Genomic DNA, 15,423 nt, shown 5'->3' with positions numbered 1-15,423 from the left:
CTCTTGCATTGTTTCCATGGCCGTGTTAACGTTTTGGTGTCTCAACTGAACCCTTCTATTGTCAACTATGAAGAGATGTCAAGACAAGGTGTCAGAGTTGCCTCGCAGCAACACATTTAATAAACAAGGTAAATCCAGAGGCCAACACCAGAAAACTCTGCTTCCTCCCCACAAAGGGACCCGCCAGGAGTGCTGGGGCTAGGGTAGTGAGGATAGGAGCCTCCAGGATGATCCTGGAGCGGCAGGGGCCAGAGGTAAATCAAGAGGGCGCCTGGAAGCCAGCCAGCCAGGTCTTACCATGGTGGCCTCCGTTCAGGCCCACGGCTCCCAAGGCACAAGACTAGAGCCAGGGATCCAGGAATACGGTTCATTGGTGCCGAGCATCAGAGCCAGGTCGCCATATGGGGATTCTGTCACCGGTTCGGTCAAGTCGCGTGCCCCAAGGAAGATATTCACCTGATCTGCTTGTTGCAAAATACACTTGGTGGATTCTTTACTTTAATAAAACAGTTACATGGAGGAAACAAGCCAGTGAAATGGAATCCAGAAGTGAAGGAACAAATTCAGTAGCACAACACAGGTGTTTTCTAGGCAACTTCAGCTTGTCAGAACATTCCAAATCTTTTTACAAACATTAGCTGACCAACAGATGCCCCTCTCTCTTCCAAGGCTTAAAAAGTCCAAGTCTTAAGAAAATCACAAAGGCCAGTCAAACTAAAAAACAGCTGTTTGATTCAGGTTCATTCACGACATAGGGAGGGTGGAGAGGTTACCAAAAAGAGACCACAGGGCAACAGAGGGCTGTGGGAATGCTGCCTCTTCTAGTTAAGAAACAAAAGCAGGTAGCTGTGCACTCTGTCTATGCTGCCACACCAGAGTCTCCTCGGAGAGAATCTCTATGCTGCTTATCTAGAGAGAAGGAAAGCCAGCAGGCAACATGGGGATTGTTCAGGGGGGGTTGAACCTGCTTTCATTTTCTAGAAGCTGGCAGACCCTTCAACAGCGTGGGAAGGCACCCTGAAAAGCAGAGAGGCCTGATGGAAGAGCCCCCATGCAATGCTCCCGATCCTGGCCAACTCAAATGGAAAAAAAGCTATAGCAGCTACTGAGACAGGCTGATCGTCTCTCACTGCAGCTGGGAAAGCCATCCAACTGCTCTTAGCCCTTCAGCAGGCAGGCAAGGCCTGCCTCTCAGAACCCGCTCAAGTCTGCAGGAAGGGAAGGGAAAAAAGGCTGTAAAAACACTCTTCCATTAATCCCTTTTGCCAAGGGGCTCGTTCTTTTCCTAGCTGCAGTATAGCACAGTAGCTGCAGTATAACATCAAACCCTTACGGGGACATTTGTATGTAACTCAAATACTACAGCATGATAAAAGAGAAAACAAAGCTTTCAGATGTTCTGCAGGTTCAAATCAGAAAAAGAAGTGACACCAATTGCCTTGCTCACTGGCATTGCTCCACGCTGTGTTCTTCAGATGAGCAATGAAACCATCTTCTGTGACCACCAGAACCAGCCACATCAGCAACATTTTCATTGCGAACAAAACCTTGAGATCATCACCATTTTCGTCAAATATCAAAGTGCAAGCCAACCTGTTGAAACAGACCTGCAGAAGGGTGATGTGGCAAGGAATACAAAAGGGTGACTGGGAGCTGTTACAGTCCTGAGCAGACTTCTTCCAGGCTGTGTGCAATGTTCTCAAGCGGGTCGCTAGGAGCAGGTACTGTGGGGGGAAAAAGAGAAGTGGGTGGTCACAGCAGGCAACACAAGGCACCCCAGCGGCAGGACAGGCACTGGTCATCTCTGAAGCAGACCCAACGGGCTCACTAATGGCACGGAAGCCTGATGGGCTTTGAAAAAAACACACATTAAGTTTTAACGGCACATTCCTAGTTTTTGAATACTTAATACTTGCTGTGGAAATCAACAATTCCATAGACTTATCAGTTCTTCATGTGCCCATTCCTGAAATGAGATGGAGTATCTGGTTTTCTGAGAGCAAACTTAGCATCTCTAAGGTCACGTCCTGCCCTTCACAACAATATCACTATTCGGGACTTTCAGGCTCTCAGTGGGGTTAACTGCTACTCTAGACAATCCTAAATGGCAAACGTACAACCCACCACCAATGTCTGCTGTTGCCAATCCCACAATCCTGACCCCCACGTGGACAAATGCACTGGGATGAAAAGTGCTGGCCTATGCGAGATTCTGCTTTGATTTACTACCCTGAAGCACAAAGGAGGCCCGGCCCCTGCAGGCAGAGCATGGCAGGATCGCCCTCAGTGCTCCACTGTGGAAAGCAGAGACTGGCTCAGACGCAAGAGGCCCCCCGAGGCCTAGACAGAGACTGCGATACGAGAGACGTCTCCGCTTTAGTATTTTTCTTGAACATTTTTTTAAATCCCAAAATTCAAGATATCCATTCATATATGCTGTGCATATATGCTAAGTACAGAGAGCAAATTCCATTTGCTAACCAATTACATGTGGACTATTTATCTTTGTGGTCTGTCACCTACAGTCACCAGTGATTGCTCCAAGGAAAAGGAAGATAAATGCTTTGATTCCAGAAGAGAAAAAGGCTTTTAAAAGGCGCACTGGAGCCTGTATCCCTGAGCTCTCTCTAGAAGCGTTCAGAGGCAGCAGAAGCCGAGGACCCTTGCCCAACTCACACCAGGAGTTAATGAGCAGAAGCCTCTGACATCCAGAGAGGTGGGACCCCAAATTCTGGACTAATCAGTAGCTTGCCAGCAACTGTGAAGAGGCTGCAGGTGGACAGGGGTTCTCCTCCTGACACTGAGACCTGGAGAAAGAATAATTCTGCAGCTAGAGAGGCAGAGCGAGGAGAAACAAATATCCCCATTTTTAACTGCCGGGGGCAAGAGTGGAAGAGAAAATTAAAAAAACCTCTGGATTTTGTTTAGCTGCAATTCTCACAAACTCCACTGCCGTGGCCAGTGGTGAGAGGTTCTTGGAAGGTGTAGGGGGCTTCTGTTCAGCCCTAGCTAGTCCGAGTGGTTGTTGGTTTTAGGTACTCCGCGGTTCAGTTGTCTGCCATCTTTAAATCTGGACGGAGTGGTGCTACTCTAAACCAATCAGGGGCGCAACCTAGGAGTTCTCCTGGACTTGTGGCTGGAACAGGTGGCAACAACGGCTGGGAGGGGGGGCATATGATATCCCTCATGCACCAATTTTCTTTCCTGGGTGGGTGGTCACTGCTGCCTTGGTCATCTCCAGAGGGGGCTGTTTTTGCATTTCACATGAAGCCACCCCTGAAGAGCAGCTGGAGGCATTAGCTGGAGCAGCCCAGAGCCACGTGGGCAGTTGTGAGAGTGTCTTGGTATGCTCACGTTACATCTCTACTCCGCGAGCTGCACTGGCTCCCCAGGGGCTTACGAGGCAATTCATGGCTTGTTGTCATGAGAAAAGCCCTTCACGGGTGGGTTATTAACCTGAAAGAGGCCCTTTCCTTCAAGATCCATCTCTGTTGGCATTTTGGAAAGTCTCAATCCCACGGCTGTTTTCCTGGGAGGTTAAATGGAGCCCCTGAGATGGATGCTGTTTGTAATGTCCATTGTCTGGCTGCTGCTAAGTGTGTAGTCGTTATTATTGCTGTTGGTTTCAGTGAGTTTGATTCAACCAGAGTTGCTATTTCAAGATAGCCGTACGTATCATTTTACTGAAATAGTTTGGCAACTTTTGAAGGTTCCTGATGAGCTGGAACCCAAAGACCCCAAAGAAAACCTCTAGTCCCTTCTCCACTCTTAGATGAAGTGTAAACAAAGATCTCGCCCAAAACCAGCATGGTCAAGACTGGGAATGTTTCAAGGAGACATCAGAGTGCTAAGATTTATGAAAAGTTCAGTACTTTGGATTTTAAGTTGCATTTTTAAAGTCTTGTTAGAGCAGCTGAATTCTATGATATAATTGGGGCCGGCAGCCAGATATTAAACATTTAAACACTTGTAAAAGACAGAAAATCCAAGAAGCCATTTCTGGCAGACTTGTAACAAAGGCTAGTAGCCTTTAGTTCACAGGGTCACCTGAGAAAATCAACAGTTATTGATCATGAAAAGCCCACTGAGACACAAAATGGAAGGCTGCTATCAAAAAAATAAATAAAACTGGGTCTTTCTGTCCCTGTCTAGAAGAGGCAGGTGGGGGTCCCACTTCTACTGAGAAGCAGGAGGAGGAGGAAGTTCCCAATCTTTCCCTGTTGGTTACTCAGACTGAGTCCACCTTTGGTGTCACGTCCTCCCTAAGTGCGGCTGAGTTTTGCACACCGGCCGCTGCCGAAGGCCACCCAAGAACCCACTGGGAATGTCTCCCCAACACTAACTTGGCTTCCCCACAGGTGCAGGCTAAGATTGCCCGCTGCCCAGAGGAGCTTATCTTTCCTCGGCTTCCTTCGCACTGAAAACCGTGGGCTGCTCCACTCTCAACTTCTTCCCTGCCTGCTATCTGAGCTTTTTCTTACACCTTTGTGATTCAAGGACACTTCTAGTTCCGTTTGCAAGAATGCTGACAACAAATGAGAAGTTTAGCTGATAGACTATGGGTGCAAATTTATGCAACTAGAGGTGGGCGACACTGGACACCCAGGTTTTCTTTTGAATCCCTCCGACATTCACCATTCTTGGAACTTCAAAGAGAAGCGGTCAATTTATTCAGGTGAAGAACAGCCCAGCCAAGAGAGCATCTTGGGGGAGAAAGCTCTTTCCCTCTCCAACAGGGACCCTGGGGAGGAAGGGGGGCCCCCCTGGGAGACACCAACAGGCTCAAAGGAAGCTGATGCAGAAGGAGACACTCTGCTTCTGGCATGCTGCTGCATCTGGAATGCAAATACAAAGGGGAAGGCGCATTCAGAAGGCAAGCCCACCAGCAGCTCTGGCTAACGGCTCGTCTGCACCACCTCGGAGCACTTCCAGGCAGAAACTGAAGCTTTCCTGCAAACTGAGATATAACAAGGGGGGGAAAAGCCAGAAGAGCTAACTGTCTACCTTTCCCTCCACTGTTTCCTTTCCAGCTCAAGGAGGAAGTTCCCCTGGAAGGGACAAAGGCCACTGGGAAAAGATGGGACGTGCCAGCAAGCAGACATCAAACCAAGGCTTCTAACACGACGTGGCACAAACCAAGAAGCTTTTCCACACTGCACAGAATCTGAACATGTGGCGCGAGGTTCCAGGGCAGCGGCCGCAGCAGGGAGGAAGGGTGACCAGCCCAACCATCCAAGCAAAAAGGACTTTCCCCGTGAGTCCCAGGGCTCACCTGATTCTGTGCCTGTTTTACACTCATCCTGCATCTCATCCTCATTGTCCTCGTCTTCTTCCTCATTCTCCTCACAATCCTCCTCCTCTTCCTCCTCCTCCTCCTCATCGGCAGCCTCGCCGTGCATTTCCTTTGCGATCAGCTGCCTGGCCAGCTTGATGTTCTGTGCTTCGTTGTAATGCATTTTCCTCTTCATTTCAAACTGCCTCTTTTTCTCTGTACCAGGAGAAACAGAATACGCAACATAACACACACGAATACACATCAGCCACAAATTTCACAAGTTTCATTCCATTCCACACACATGAAATCGAGCGCAATCAGATTGACTGGGGGATCTCTGCTAAGTCACCCTCACATTGCAGGGATGACTACGAGCTAGGTTACATACAACAAGGGTTGCCTGCTTTTGGATACCTGCCTTTTCTCCCACCTGAAAAGCTACCGGGGTGGGGGTGGGGGGTAGAGGGAGCAAAAGAGCCCTTCATCAAACCCAAAACTTGAATTTTGTTTCCCTCAGCCCTTGCTGACTTATGCAGAGGCCAAACAGACCAGTTGTCTTTGTAACACTGATGTAGAGCCACCAGAAGAAGAAAAATATCTTGGGCCTGGAAAGAAGGCAGAGGAGAGCCAGTCCAGTTGGTCAGAAGCCACTGAACTATCCGTGTTGCTTTGCATATATGCAAGAATCACAGAACCTTTTGGGGGTTTTTTTGAGATACAAGGGGAACGCCACAGAGAAGACACACCTGCGCTCTCGCTCCCTCCCCTGCAGCGACCAAGGCGCGGGACACAAGAGCAGGGACCAGGCACAACCACTACAGGAGAAGGCAGGCCAAGAGATCCTGCCATATTCTTAAGACCCTGTCAAGCCCAATTGGCCATTTCTCTGGCTACGTAGGGACCGCAATAAGAACACAATCCGTTCCAGCCTGTCCTTTCCAGGGGAGCTCTTACTCACGGCGTCTCAGCATTGATCTAGTGCAGGGATGGGCAATTAATTTTCCCAAGGGGCAACCTGGGACTGTTGTGGAGGGCCGCCAACACTGCACACATGCCTTGCCCTCTGCTGCTCCCCCTCAAGGTTGGACTGAGACCATCTATGGGCTGGATGTGGCCCAGTGTCATAAAATGCCCAGGTCTGGTCTAGTGCTATAAAACCACAAAGCCACACCTACCCAATTCTTCCGGGGTCAAGTCTACCTCGTCATCCTCATCATCATCACTGCTGTCATCCTGCCTTGCCAGGATTTTGGGGCCCTGCCCTTGTGCTGCAGCTGCCAACCTGCAGCGAGAAAATGGAAGAGCTGAGCTGAGGCCGCCTGCCCAAGACCTGGTGGGGGGAACAGGGGATGGACGGATAGGGAGCCGACTTCCCCAGAGGAGGATGGGAACAGGGGTCTCCTGGCAGATACGGGCAATGAGGGGACAATGGAAGTTGAGTAAATGCCATTTTCCCACCACAAGGAGTTCAACCGTGGATTTAGTTCAAGCTGTGCTAAAAGTAAACAGGAGAACTCTGGAGAGGAACCCACGGTTAAGGATCTGGGAGGAGCCCTGAAGCCTCTCTGGCAGCTGAGGGGGAACCCACTCAAAAATGTTTCAGTTCCTCCCCACTATTCCCAGGCATACCAGTCAAAATAGGAAGCCACTTTGGAATTAAAACTAAAAAATCTTATGCATTTTGTTTAGCATGAATATTAAGAAGTGTTGGTCACGCAAACAGCATTGTACGTAGGATTTAATTTGTTCAGAATTAGAAACTGCTCATTGCTTGTCAGACAAAAAATCCTGTAGCACTAAGAAGCTGCTGCCGCCTTCATGAGACGGGAAGAGGGAGGTCTCCTCTTGCCAAGAATTTACAAAATGTCACAAAGAAGAGATAAAAAAACCCAAAAACATTGTGGAGGGTACTCGGGTTCTCCCCCCCTCCCCTTTAATTTAGAACTGAAGTCACCGAAGAGATTTATAGCTTCATGGCATGGACACCCACTTGCTACGGACCTTATGGAGGAATAAAACATGTTGCTAACAATACTCCTACCTGGAGATCCCGAATGTATCTGCATACAATTCCTGGGTAAAGCTCATAATTATTTCTGTATTTCATGCAGGATTTCTTTACAAGTACGTGTTTAAATAGCATAATTATGTACATTTTCATTGTTAAATTCCCTGGAATTAAAAGTCTGCCAAGAGGTTTCATTTAGAAAAATGAATGGCGCTATGCAAATTTAATAAATATCCATTATCCCATTTCTCCAAAAGAACATTGGGGGAGTTAACCTTTCTGGAAATTTTCATCTCTATGCTTTTAAAAAATGAAAATTCTTTTTTATATAGTATATAGATTACAACAAACAGAAGCGATTTCCAAGGAATAAACTGGTGTACACAACTCTAGACAGAGCCCAAGCGTGTTCCCAGCTTAAGGAAAACTCAGGGAATCAGAACCACAGGCAGCTGTCCCACAAGGTAGGTGCAGCTACTGAGAAGCTCCCACAAGATGACCAGGCTTTGCGACTGGGACAAGAAACATGCCCATGCTTCCAAATCTTATTTCTTTGATATAGCAATACTACCTTATTTTTCAGCAACACAGACATGCAAGGGTCATGAACCCCAGCTCTTGCAGTGTATGAAAGGTGACTTCCAAAAGCTCAGGCATGGGTAAAAATTCAGAAAGAAAAATTTTCAGATTCTGAAGTCAAAACATTTTCAAATGGGAAAGTTGAGACCACCCAGTTAAATCCACAGGGTTACACTGAAAAGACAGATGGAAGGAGAGACATCTAACCAAGGAGGAGTTCAATATGGTTGTATCTCAGACAACAGGTGAGAGGCCAGGAAAAAAGTTGTCCCCATGTTGAATCAACATAAGACGTTGGACCAGAAAATTGCCACCCAATCTGCTTGAAAACCACACTTTGTGAAATTTTGTGGAATAATTAAGTAGATATCCATAAGTATCTGGAAAAGAATGCACTGAGAACTAGCAGCCAGCATAAACTCAGAAGCAGCTCTTCCAAACCCTCTCCCTCTTTTTCCAGAGTCATATTCTTTTCCTGATGCCTTCAAGGCCGTGTTGACCTGGAAATGTCCCAGCACTTTTTGTTAGCAGGATTCCAGAATTGGTTTGCCTCCTTCCTAGTACTGAGAGGGTATGACTGGCCAAAGATCATCCAGCTGGCTTGGTGCCTAAGCAGGACTAGAACACAGTCTCCTGATTTTTAGCCTGATGTCTTAACCACTACTTTGGTTAAGAGTCAATTACAAAAGCACAACAAACAAAATAGGCCATGGCTGAGAAGTAGCTTAGAGCCCACTATTCCCTGAATGCTTCTTAAGAACAAACTTGAGCACTCTCTCAAGCCTTTGCTTACCTTGTGTGGTCAACATTTTTCTAAAGACCAGGTAAGGGAGCAAAGAGCCACTTGTCAAATCTGCAAATGCAGTCATCAAATGCCATCAGAGAGAAAATCAGAACTCCCAAAAGGCAATGTTCAACAAAGAGTTGCACAGCTTTCAAGATAAAAAAACAGGGATGCAAGGGCAGGCAAATAAGACAGCTGATCATGTGATAAATGTGAACCTATCATGCAATGTGATAAATTAGAAAAAATGCAGAACTGAAATAAAATTTCACATACACCAGAAGGCCATAATGATACATATATGCAGCCTGCTATTAAGGCCTACCGATGCCTGTTGGCAAGAGGAGACAAACAAGAGACCTTGCACACAAGCACACTGTTTGTTTATAATTAGAGTGCACAAGACGCACCACACCACATCCCTGGGCATTCGTTTTATTCTGTGGGAACCCCGTCTGTCTCATTACCAGGGCTTCTTTTTTAAGAGCATTGGAAGCAGACCCTTAGAACCATCAGGAAGACGAATGGATCAGACATTGGCAGCCTGGCTGGGTGCAGCTGGGTTAAGAGAGCATTCAGACGTGGCGGAGTCTTCAGAGATCTGAAAGAACTGCATCCAGGAAAAGGAGAGCATTCTGCACCGCAGAGTCTACCCAGAACAAGGAACTCAACCTCAAACGAGGGTTTTTTAAAACTGCCCCACTAAAGAAGATAGATATGCCTAAATGAAGGTGGTTGAGGACAACCCCACATAGGTGCTCAGGGAAAAAGGACGGGGCTTTTTAAAGTAAAAGGATGAGTATCCTTTTATGGATACTTACGCCTTTCATCTAGGATGAAGATGTCTAAAAGAGGATTTTCAGAAAGAAGGGACAAAAGAGATCTAATCAAAGCCATGGAGAACTCTTATAAGCATTAAGGCCTTCAATAAGATGGGCAGCCATGTAAGTTTGATTAGTAAATTTATTTTATATTTCATATTCCTTAACTGCCCATCTCAAGGCTACCCTTGAAAAGTGTTCGGAGACTACAGTTGGTCCAGAATGCAGCCGCACGAGTTATAGTGAGTGCACCTAGATACACCCATATTACACCAATTCTGCACTGGCTCCCTATCGGTCTCCGGGCGCAATTTAAGGTGTTGGTTTATTACCTTTAAAGCCCTACATGGCTCAGGGTCAGGCTATCTTCGAGACCACCTTCTACCACATAGCTCCCAGTGACTGGTAAGATCCCACAGAGTCGGTCTCCTCTGGGTCCCGTCAGCTAAACAATGTCGGCTGGCGGGCCCGTTGGGGAGGGCCTTTTCTGTGGCTGCCCTGGCTCTTTGGAACCAATTACCTCCTGAAGTCCGGACCGCCCCCACCCTATTGACCTTCCAGAAAGCGGTGAAGACCTGGCTCTTCCGGCAGGCCTGGGGCCATTGATCTCGTTATGGTGATCTTGCGAGACCCGGCCACAAATTGGAGTGTATGTGTTTTAACATTTTAATGTTTTCTTTTAACTTTTGTATGGGATATTGTTGCATTGTTTTATTCTCTGTTGTAAACCGCCCAGAGTACCTTGGGAGTGGGGCAGCATAGAAATGCGACAAAATAAATAAATAAATCTCCCTCCCTTCATCAATAAAGTTGATAAATAAAATCAAGATGTTTCTTTTGAATAAGAAGGAATAAAATACTATTCTAGTCAGGAGAGGATCAAGGTGAGAGATTTTCATCAGTTTTGGATCAAGAAGGGAGGAAGAAAGGGCCAAAGCAACCAGTGACCTGCTGTGTGAGCCAGTTCAAGCCATATGCACCACAGGGCTGCCTTGCTTCGCATCCTTCACAAAAATCGCTCCCAAATTTTCGGTGGGAAAGGTGACAGCCATGGAGATCGACCTCACCCCATTCTTGCAGTGAGGACACCCTCCCTCAAGGGCCGGTCCTCGGGCTCTCCTGCCCCAGACACCAGCGAGGCACCAGAGCTGCCCTCTGCCCTTCAACGTCAGTCTGAACAGCCCAAAACATCGGAGTAGAGGCCGCTCCCCTCCGCTCTTAAGCGATTCTGCCGCCAGCCTTAAAGGAGAGGGAGGGGGCCGCCTTCGGGCCCCAGGAGGGAAACCCTGAGCGAGGCCTCGGCAGCCCCAAGCGTCCCATCGGCCGAGACAAGGAAGCCCCTGGCGAGCGAGGGCCCCGCGCCGAGGCGCCACCTACTTTTCGGCGAGGACGTCCGCCGTGGGCACCGGGCTGTCTTCGGCGTCGCTGCCGGCGTCCTCCTCCTTCAGGCTGCGGGGAGAAGGGAAGCTCGTCGGGGGCTCGATGGGGCGGCGACCCTCCCCACGCGGCCTCTCCCCTCCCCGCTCCCGCACCTGTGGTAGGGAGTGCTGGGCTCGTCGATCTTCATCAGCCCGTAGTCCTTCCCGGGCGGGTGGTAGGTGGCCAGGATGTTCATCTCGTCCCACTTCTGCGTCTTCTTCCTGGCCGGGGATGGGAGGGAGGGAAGGGGGGGGGTTATTGAGGAGGGCCGTGAGCGAGGAGAGGCAGGCGCCCCCCCCCGCCGCCCGAGAGAGAGAGAGAGAGAAGGAGAGAGAGAGAGAGAGAAGGAGAGAGAGAGAGAGAGAAGGAGAAAGAGACGGCCCCACCGCTGCTCTCCCCCCTCCCCGCCGGCCCACCCGAGTTCCTCGCCGCGGCTCTCGCTGCTCGGCTGCGCTTGCAGGAGCGGCCTGGTGGGCGGCAGCGGCGACGCCTGCGAGAGAGCCTCGGAGTCGTCCAGGCCTCGCCCTGCGCTGCCTCCGCCGCTGCCGGAGCGGTTCTTCAGGATGCCCTTCACGGGCCTCCCGCCGCCCGCCGAGCCCTTCGCCTCCATCGCCGCCGCTCCCCGGCCCGTACGCGCGCCCTGCGCATGCGCGCTCCGGGCGCCGGCCTGTGTCGTCACAAGGGCGTGGCGGGAGGGGGGCGTCACGCGCGCTTGCCGAACTCGCTTCCGCCCGCCGGGTTCGGGTGGGGGCGGGGCTTGGCGGCTTTGGCGCCGTTGCCGGCCGGCCCGATCCCGACTCCCCGAGAGAACCGTCGGTCGCCCGGAGCCCCGCCCCGGGCTCGGCTGAGGGTCGCCGCCGGTGCCGCCCTTCTCCCCGCGCCCCCCCCCACGGTTCCCGCCTTCCTTTCTTTGGGGAGAAGCCCCTTCCTGCGCCGTTCGCGCGTGGAGCCTTCAACTCCCCCCGACACGCAGCCAGGCGGGCGGGGCGATGATTTCGGGGCCCTCCCGGAGGGGGAAGCGAGCTTTGGAGGAAGGGGCCCCACGAGGTGCTCTGGGTGGACCTCGACTCCCAGAATCCCCCGTCGTCGTCGCCCCCCCCCTCCCCCGGGCTGGCTGCGTGTCTGGAGGATTGTGGGGGTCTGAGCGGGGGGGGGGCACAGGCCGGACCAGAGGGGAGGAGGGGCAAGAAGTGGGGGGCCGCCGCGGGAGAAGTCTCCGGGCAGAGGAGGCGCGGGCGGAGAGGAGGGGGGGGGCTCCGTCTCCCCCTCACCCGCGAGACCCTCTTTGCCGTCGATCGCCATGGGGAGGCGTCCGTGGGGGAGGGGAGGGGTGGAAGAGGAATCCGGTCTGCCAGCCGGCTTCCCGGTGAGTGACCGGCGTCCTGCTGGGGTGGCCTTTCCCTTTGGCCAGGTGGACCGAGGAGAGCTTGGGTCGTTTCGGGGTCGTGTTTCCGCCGCCCCGCCCTGCCCCGCGGGAATTCTTGGCCTGGCACAGGAGCTGCGGGCACTGCCACCCCACGGCTGAAGAGATGTCAGGCTCGACTGGATAATCCCCCTGGCTCCTGTGGGGAAGGGAGGGCAGGATGCAGCCCAGCAACGCAGCTTCCCCCACCCCCTCATCCCAAGGCTGCTTCTAGCAAAGTCCCTTCCTAATGTTTGTAATAGCAGTGATGTGAGGAGGGGGTGGGATTTGCATCATCCCACCAAAAAGAAACCGGGCTTTCTAGTGTTTTTCTCCTTTTGGCTTCACTTATAAGACGGAACCATTTCAGCCAAACTTCAACATAATAATTCAGCGGTTTTACTAATTGTTCTGCCTTCTTTTGCAATCGACCATAGGCATGGGCCCAGTATGTATGTGCTTCTCTATATTTCTACATCTTGGAACTGCTAGCCAAACTTTTATTTCTCTCAGCAGGTGAATTAGTCCTCCATCTCAAAGAAGCAGAGGCATACTTGTGGGTGGGGAGGCTTTCCTGGCTGGACATCTTCATGATTAGCAGGCGAGGGCCTTGCTCAGTGAGGCAAACCATCTGTTCTGTTGCCCAGGTCATTAATAAATGACTACCTCGACCCTTACCAATTTGGTTTCAGGTGTGGTCACAGCACGGAAACGGCATTGGTTGCCCTAGTAAATTATCTCTGGCGGGCCAAGGATGGGGGTTGTTCCTCCATCCTGGTCCTTCTTGACCTCAGCGGCTTTCGATACCATCAACCATGGTATCCTGCTGCAGCGGCTCAGGGGGTTAGGGATAGGAGGCACTGTTTTACAGTGGTTCTCCTCCTACCTCTCTGGTCGCTTGCAGTCTGTTTGGGCGGGGGGTCAGGGATCCTCCCAGAGGCCCCTCACTTGTGGGGTGCCTCAGGGATCAGTTCTCTCCCCTCTGCTCTTTAACATTAAAGAGTTTAACTCTTTAATGTTAACATCTCTTAACATTTAACTTTAGGAGCCTGGATAGCTCAGCAGACTAATGCATTGTAATTTAACTCCAGCTGTCTGCAATTAGTAAGTTCGAATCTTGCCAGGCTCAAGGTTGACTCAACCTTCCATCCTTTCTAAGGTAGGTAAATTGAGGACCCAGTTTGTGGGGGCAATAAGCTGACTTTGTATAAATATACAAAAGTATGAAGGCTATTGCTTAACACATTGTAAGCCGCCCTGAGTCTCCAGAGAAGGGCGGCATATAAATCAAATTAAAAAAAAAATCTACATGAAACCGCTGGGTGAGATCATTTGTGGTTTTGGGGTGAGGTATCATCAATATGCTGATGATACCCAGCTTTACATCACCCCTGACCACCCTAGGGATGCCCTTTCCGTGATGTCCCACTGCCTGGAAGCAGTGCGAGTTTGGATGGGCAGGAACAGACTCAGACTCAACCCTTCCAAGACTGAGTGGCTGTGGATGCCGGCATCCCGGGATCTGGAGATTCCATCTTTAGTGATCGGGGGAGAGACCCTTACTCCCTCTGATAGGATCCACAACTTGGGTGTCCTTCTGGATTCTCGGCTGTCCTTGGATGATCATCTGACGGCCATAACCAGGGGGGCCTTCGCACAGGTGCGTCTTGTACGCCAGTTGCACCCTTTTCTAGACCGGGATGCCCTCGCCACGGTCACTCACGCCCTCATTACCTCTAGGTTGGACTACTGTAACACCCTCTACATGGGGGTGCCCTTGGGATGCGTCCGGAGACTCCAGCTAGTCCAGAATGCAGCCGCACGGGTAATTACGGGGCTTCTCGATACTCCCGTGTAACACCTCCTGCGTGAGCTGCACTGGCTGCTGGTGGCATTCCGGATTCGTTTCAAGGTGCTGGTGCTTACCTATAAAGCCCTACATGGCTTAGGCCCAGGCTACTTGCAGGACCATCTCCTGCCGCTCTCCCATCGTCCCGTGCGCTCTCACAGAGTGGGCCTCCTCAGGGTGCTGTCGGTCAAACAATGTCGGCTGACGGCCCCCAGGAGGAGAGCGTTCTCTGTGGGAGCCCCGACCCTCTGGAATGGATTGCCCACCGAACTCAGGACAGCCCCCGACCTCCTTTCCTTCCGTCGCGAGCTGAAGACTTGGCTCTTCCGTCAATTCAGCTGATCCATTTGGATGTACACTGTTATAATTTTAAACTTTTAATTGGGGTGTTGATTTTAATTTAATTTAATTTTATTGTGATTTGTATTGGAAATTGTCATTTTGTAAGCCGCCTTGAGTCCCTCGGGAGAAAGGCGGCATATAAATCGCAATAATCAATAAATAATTAAAGATGTTGAATAATGCTGATCTCAAGACAAACCCCTTGGCTTCTGGGCTTCTGACACAGAGGCACCAATGCTGGCCAAGTGGGTTAGCCAGCCAGCTCAGCCTTCCTAAACACACTTTAATGCTGAAATCTCTCAATTTCTGTGGCACCTCAACTTCGGTAAAGCAATCACTTTGTTAAAAGAGATTTAAATCTCCCTTGTATGACCTATTTTTGACAAAAATTCTTAGCAATCAAGGTATCTTTTAACTCAGCTCTCTAATGCAGCAACTGGGCAGAACTACATGTTACACCAACATAAAAGAGTGACTGCAAACAATCTGTGGGAGCATGTGGCTTTTTACTTTGCAAGGCTTCCTTCGAAGCTTCTAACTCGACAGGCTTCTCTCCTTGCGGAAGAGCTACGCCACACTTAACAGACCTGCAGAAGATGAAAAGTCCAACTTGCCAAAACCGGTGACATGCACTGTACCCAGCTAAGCCGGCTGGACTGGGCTGAATTCAACCTGCAGGCAGTTAGTGGCCCCTGTGTCTCTAGGCCTCTTTCAGCTTGGCAGTCAGCCTCTTGTTTTGGGGAATTGCTGGGGGCTGTTAAACTGGAGGAACCAGTCTCTTCAACCCCGATTCCAGCACACCCAGTTAATGCCTGGAATTAGAGGGTTGGAAGAGATCATAGCGTAGATGAAGAGCTCTGGCAAAGGAAAACTCACTCCTAACAGAAAATGTATTTATTTGTATCACACTTATAATTTTTATAAAGAACTCAAGTCGGCGAACG

The 15,423-nt window shown here is 50.4% G+C and overlaps 1 protein-coding gene across 2 annotated transcripts; it reads right to left on the bottom strand.

Annotated features, from left to right (window-relative positions):
* Nucleotides 1-465: 465 nt before the first annotated feature.
* On the bottom strand, nt 466-11,868 carry PPP1R2 (protein phosphatase 1 regulatory inhibitor subunit 2). Of its 2 annotated transcripts, none has more exons than XM_034424576.3 (6): nt 11,303-11,868; nt 11,000-11,107; nt 10,845-10,916; nt 6,451-6,557; nt 5,273-5,488; nt 466-1,724 (listed from the first exon to the last, which is right to left on the bottom strand). In XM_034424576.3, the coding sequence occupies exons 1-6, from the start codon at nt 11,494-11,496 to the stop codon at nt 1,657-1,659; spliced, it is 765 nt and encodes a 254-aa protein (XP_034280467.1). In that variant the 5' UTR covers nt 11,497-11,868; the 3' UTR covers nt 466-1,656. The 2 variants fall into 2 exon arrangements, with proteins under 2 accessions (XP_034280467.1, XP_034280468.1); XM_034424577.3 differs by lacking the exon at nt 466-1,724 and adding an exon at nt 4,648-4,835 and having other exon boundaries at nt 11,303-11,560.
* Between the last annotated feature and the right edge of the window lie 3,555 nt (nt 11,869-15,423).

This window comes from Pantherophis guttatus, chromosome 6 (assembly GCF_059756535.1).
Source record: "Pantherophis guttatus breed Tessera chromosome 6, ASM5975653v1, whole genome shotgun sequence".
Taxonomy (NCBI): Eukaryota; Metazoa; Chordata; class Lepidosauria; order Squamata; family Colubridae; genus Pantherophis; species Pantherophis guttatus.
Note: the sequence above shows the minus strand (reverse complement) of the source record. Positions and strands in the feature narration are given on the sequence as shown.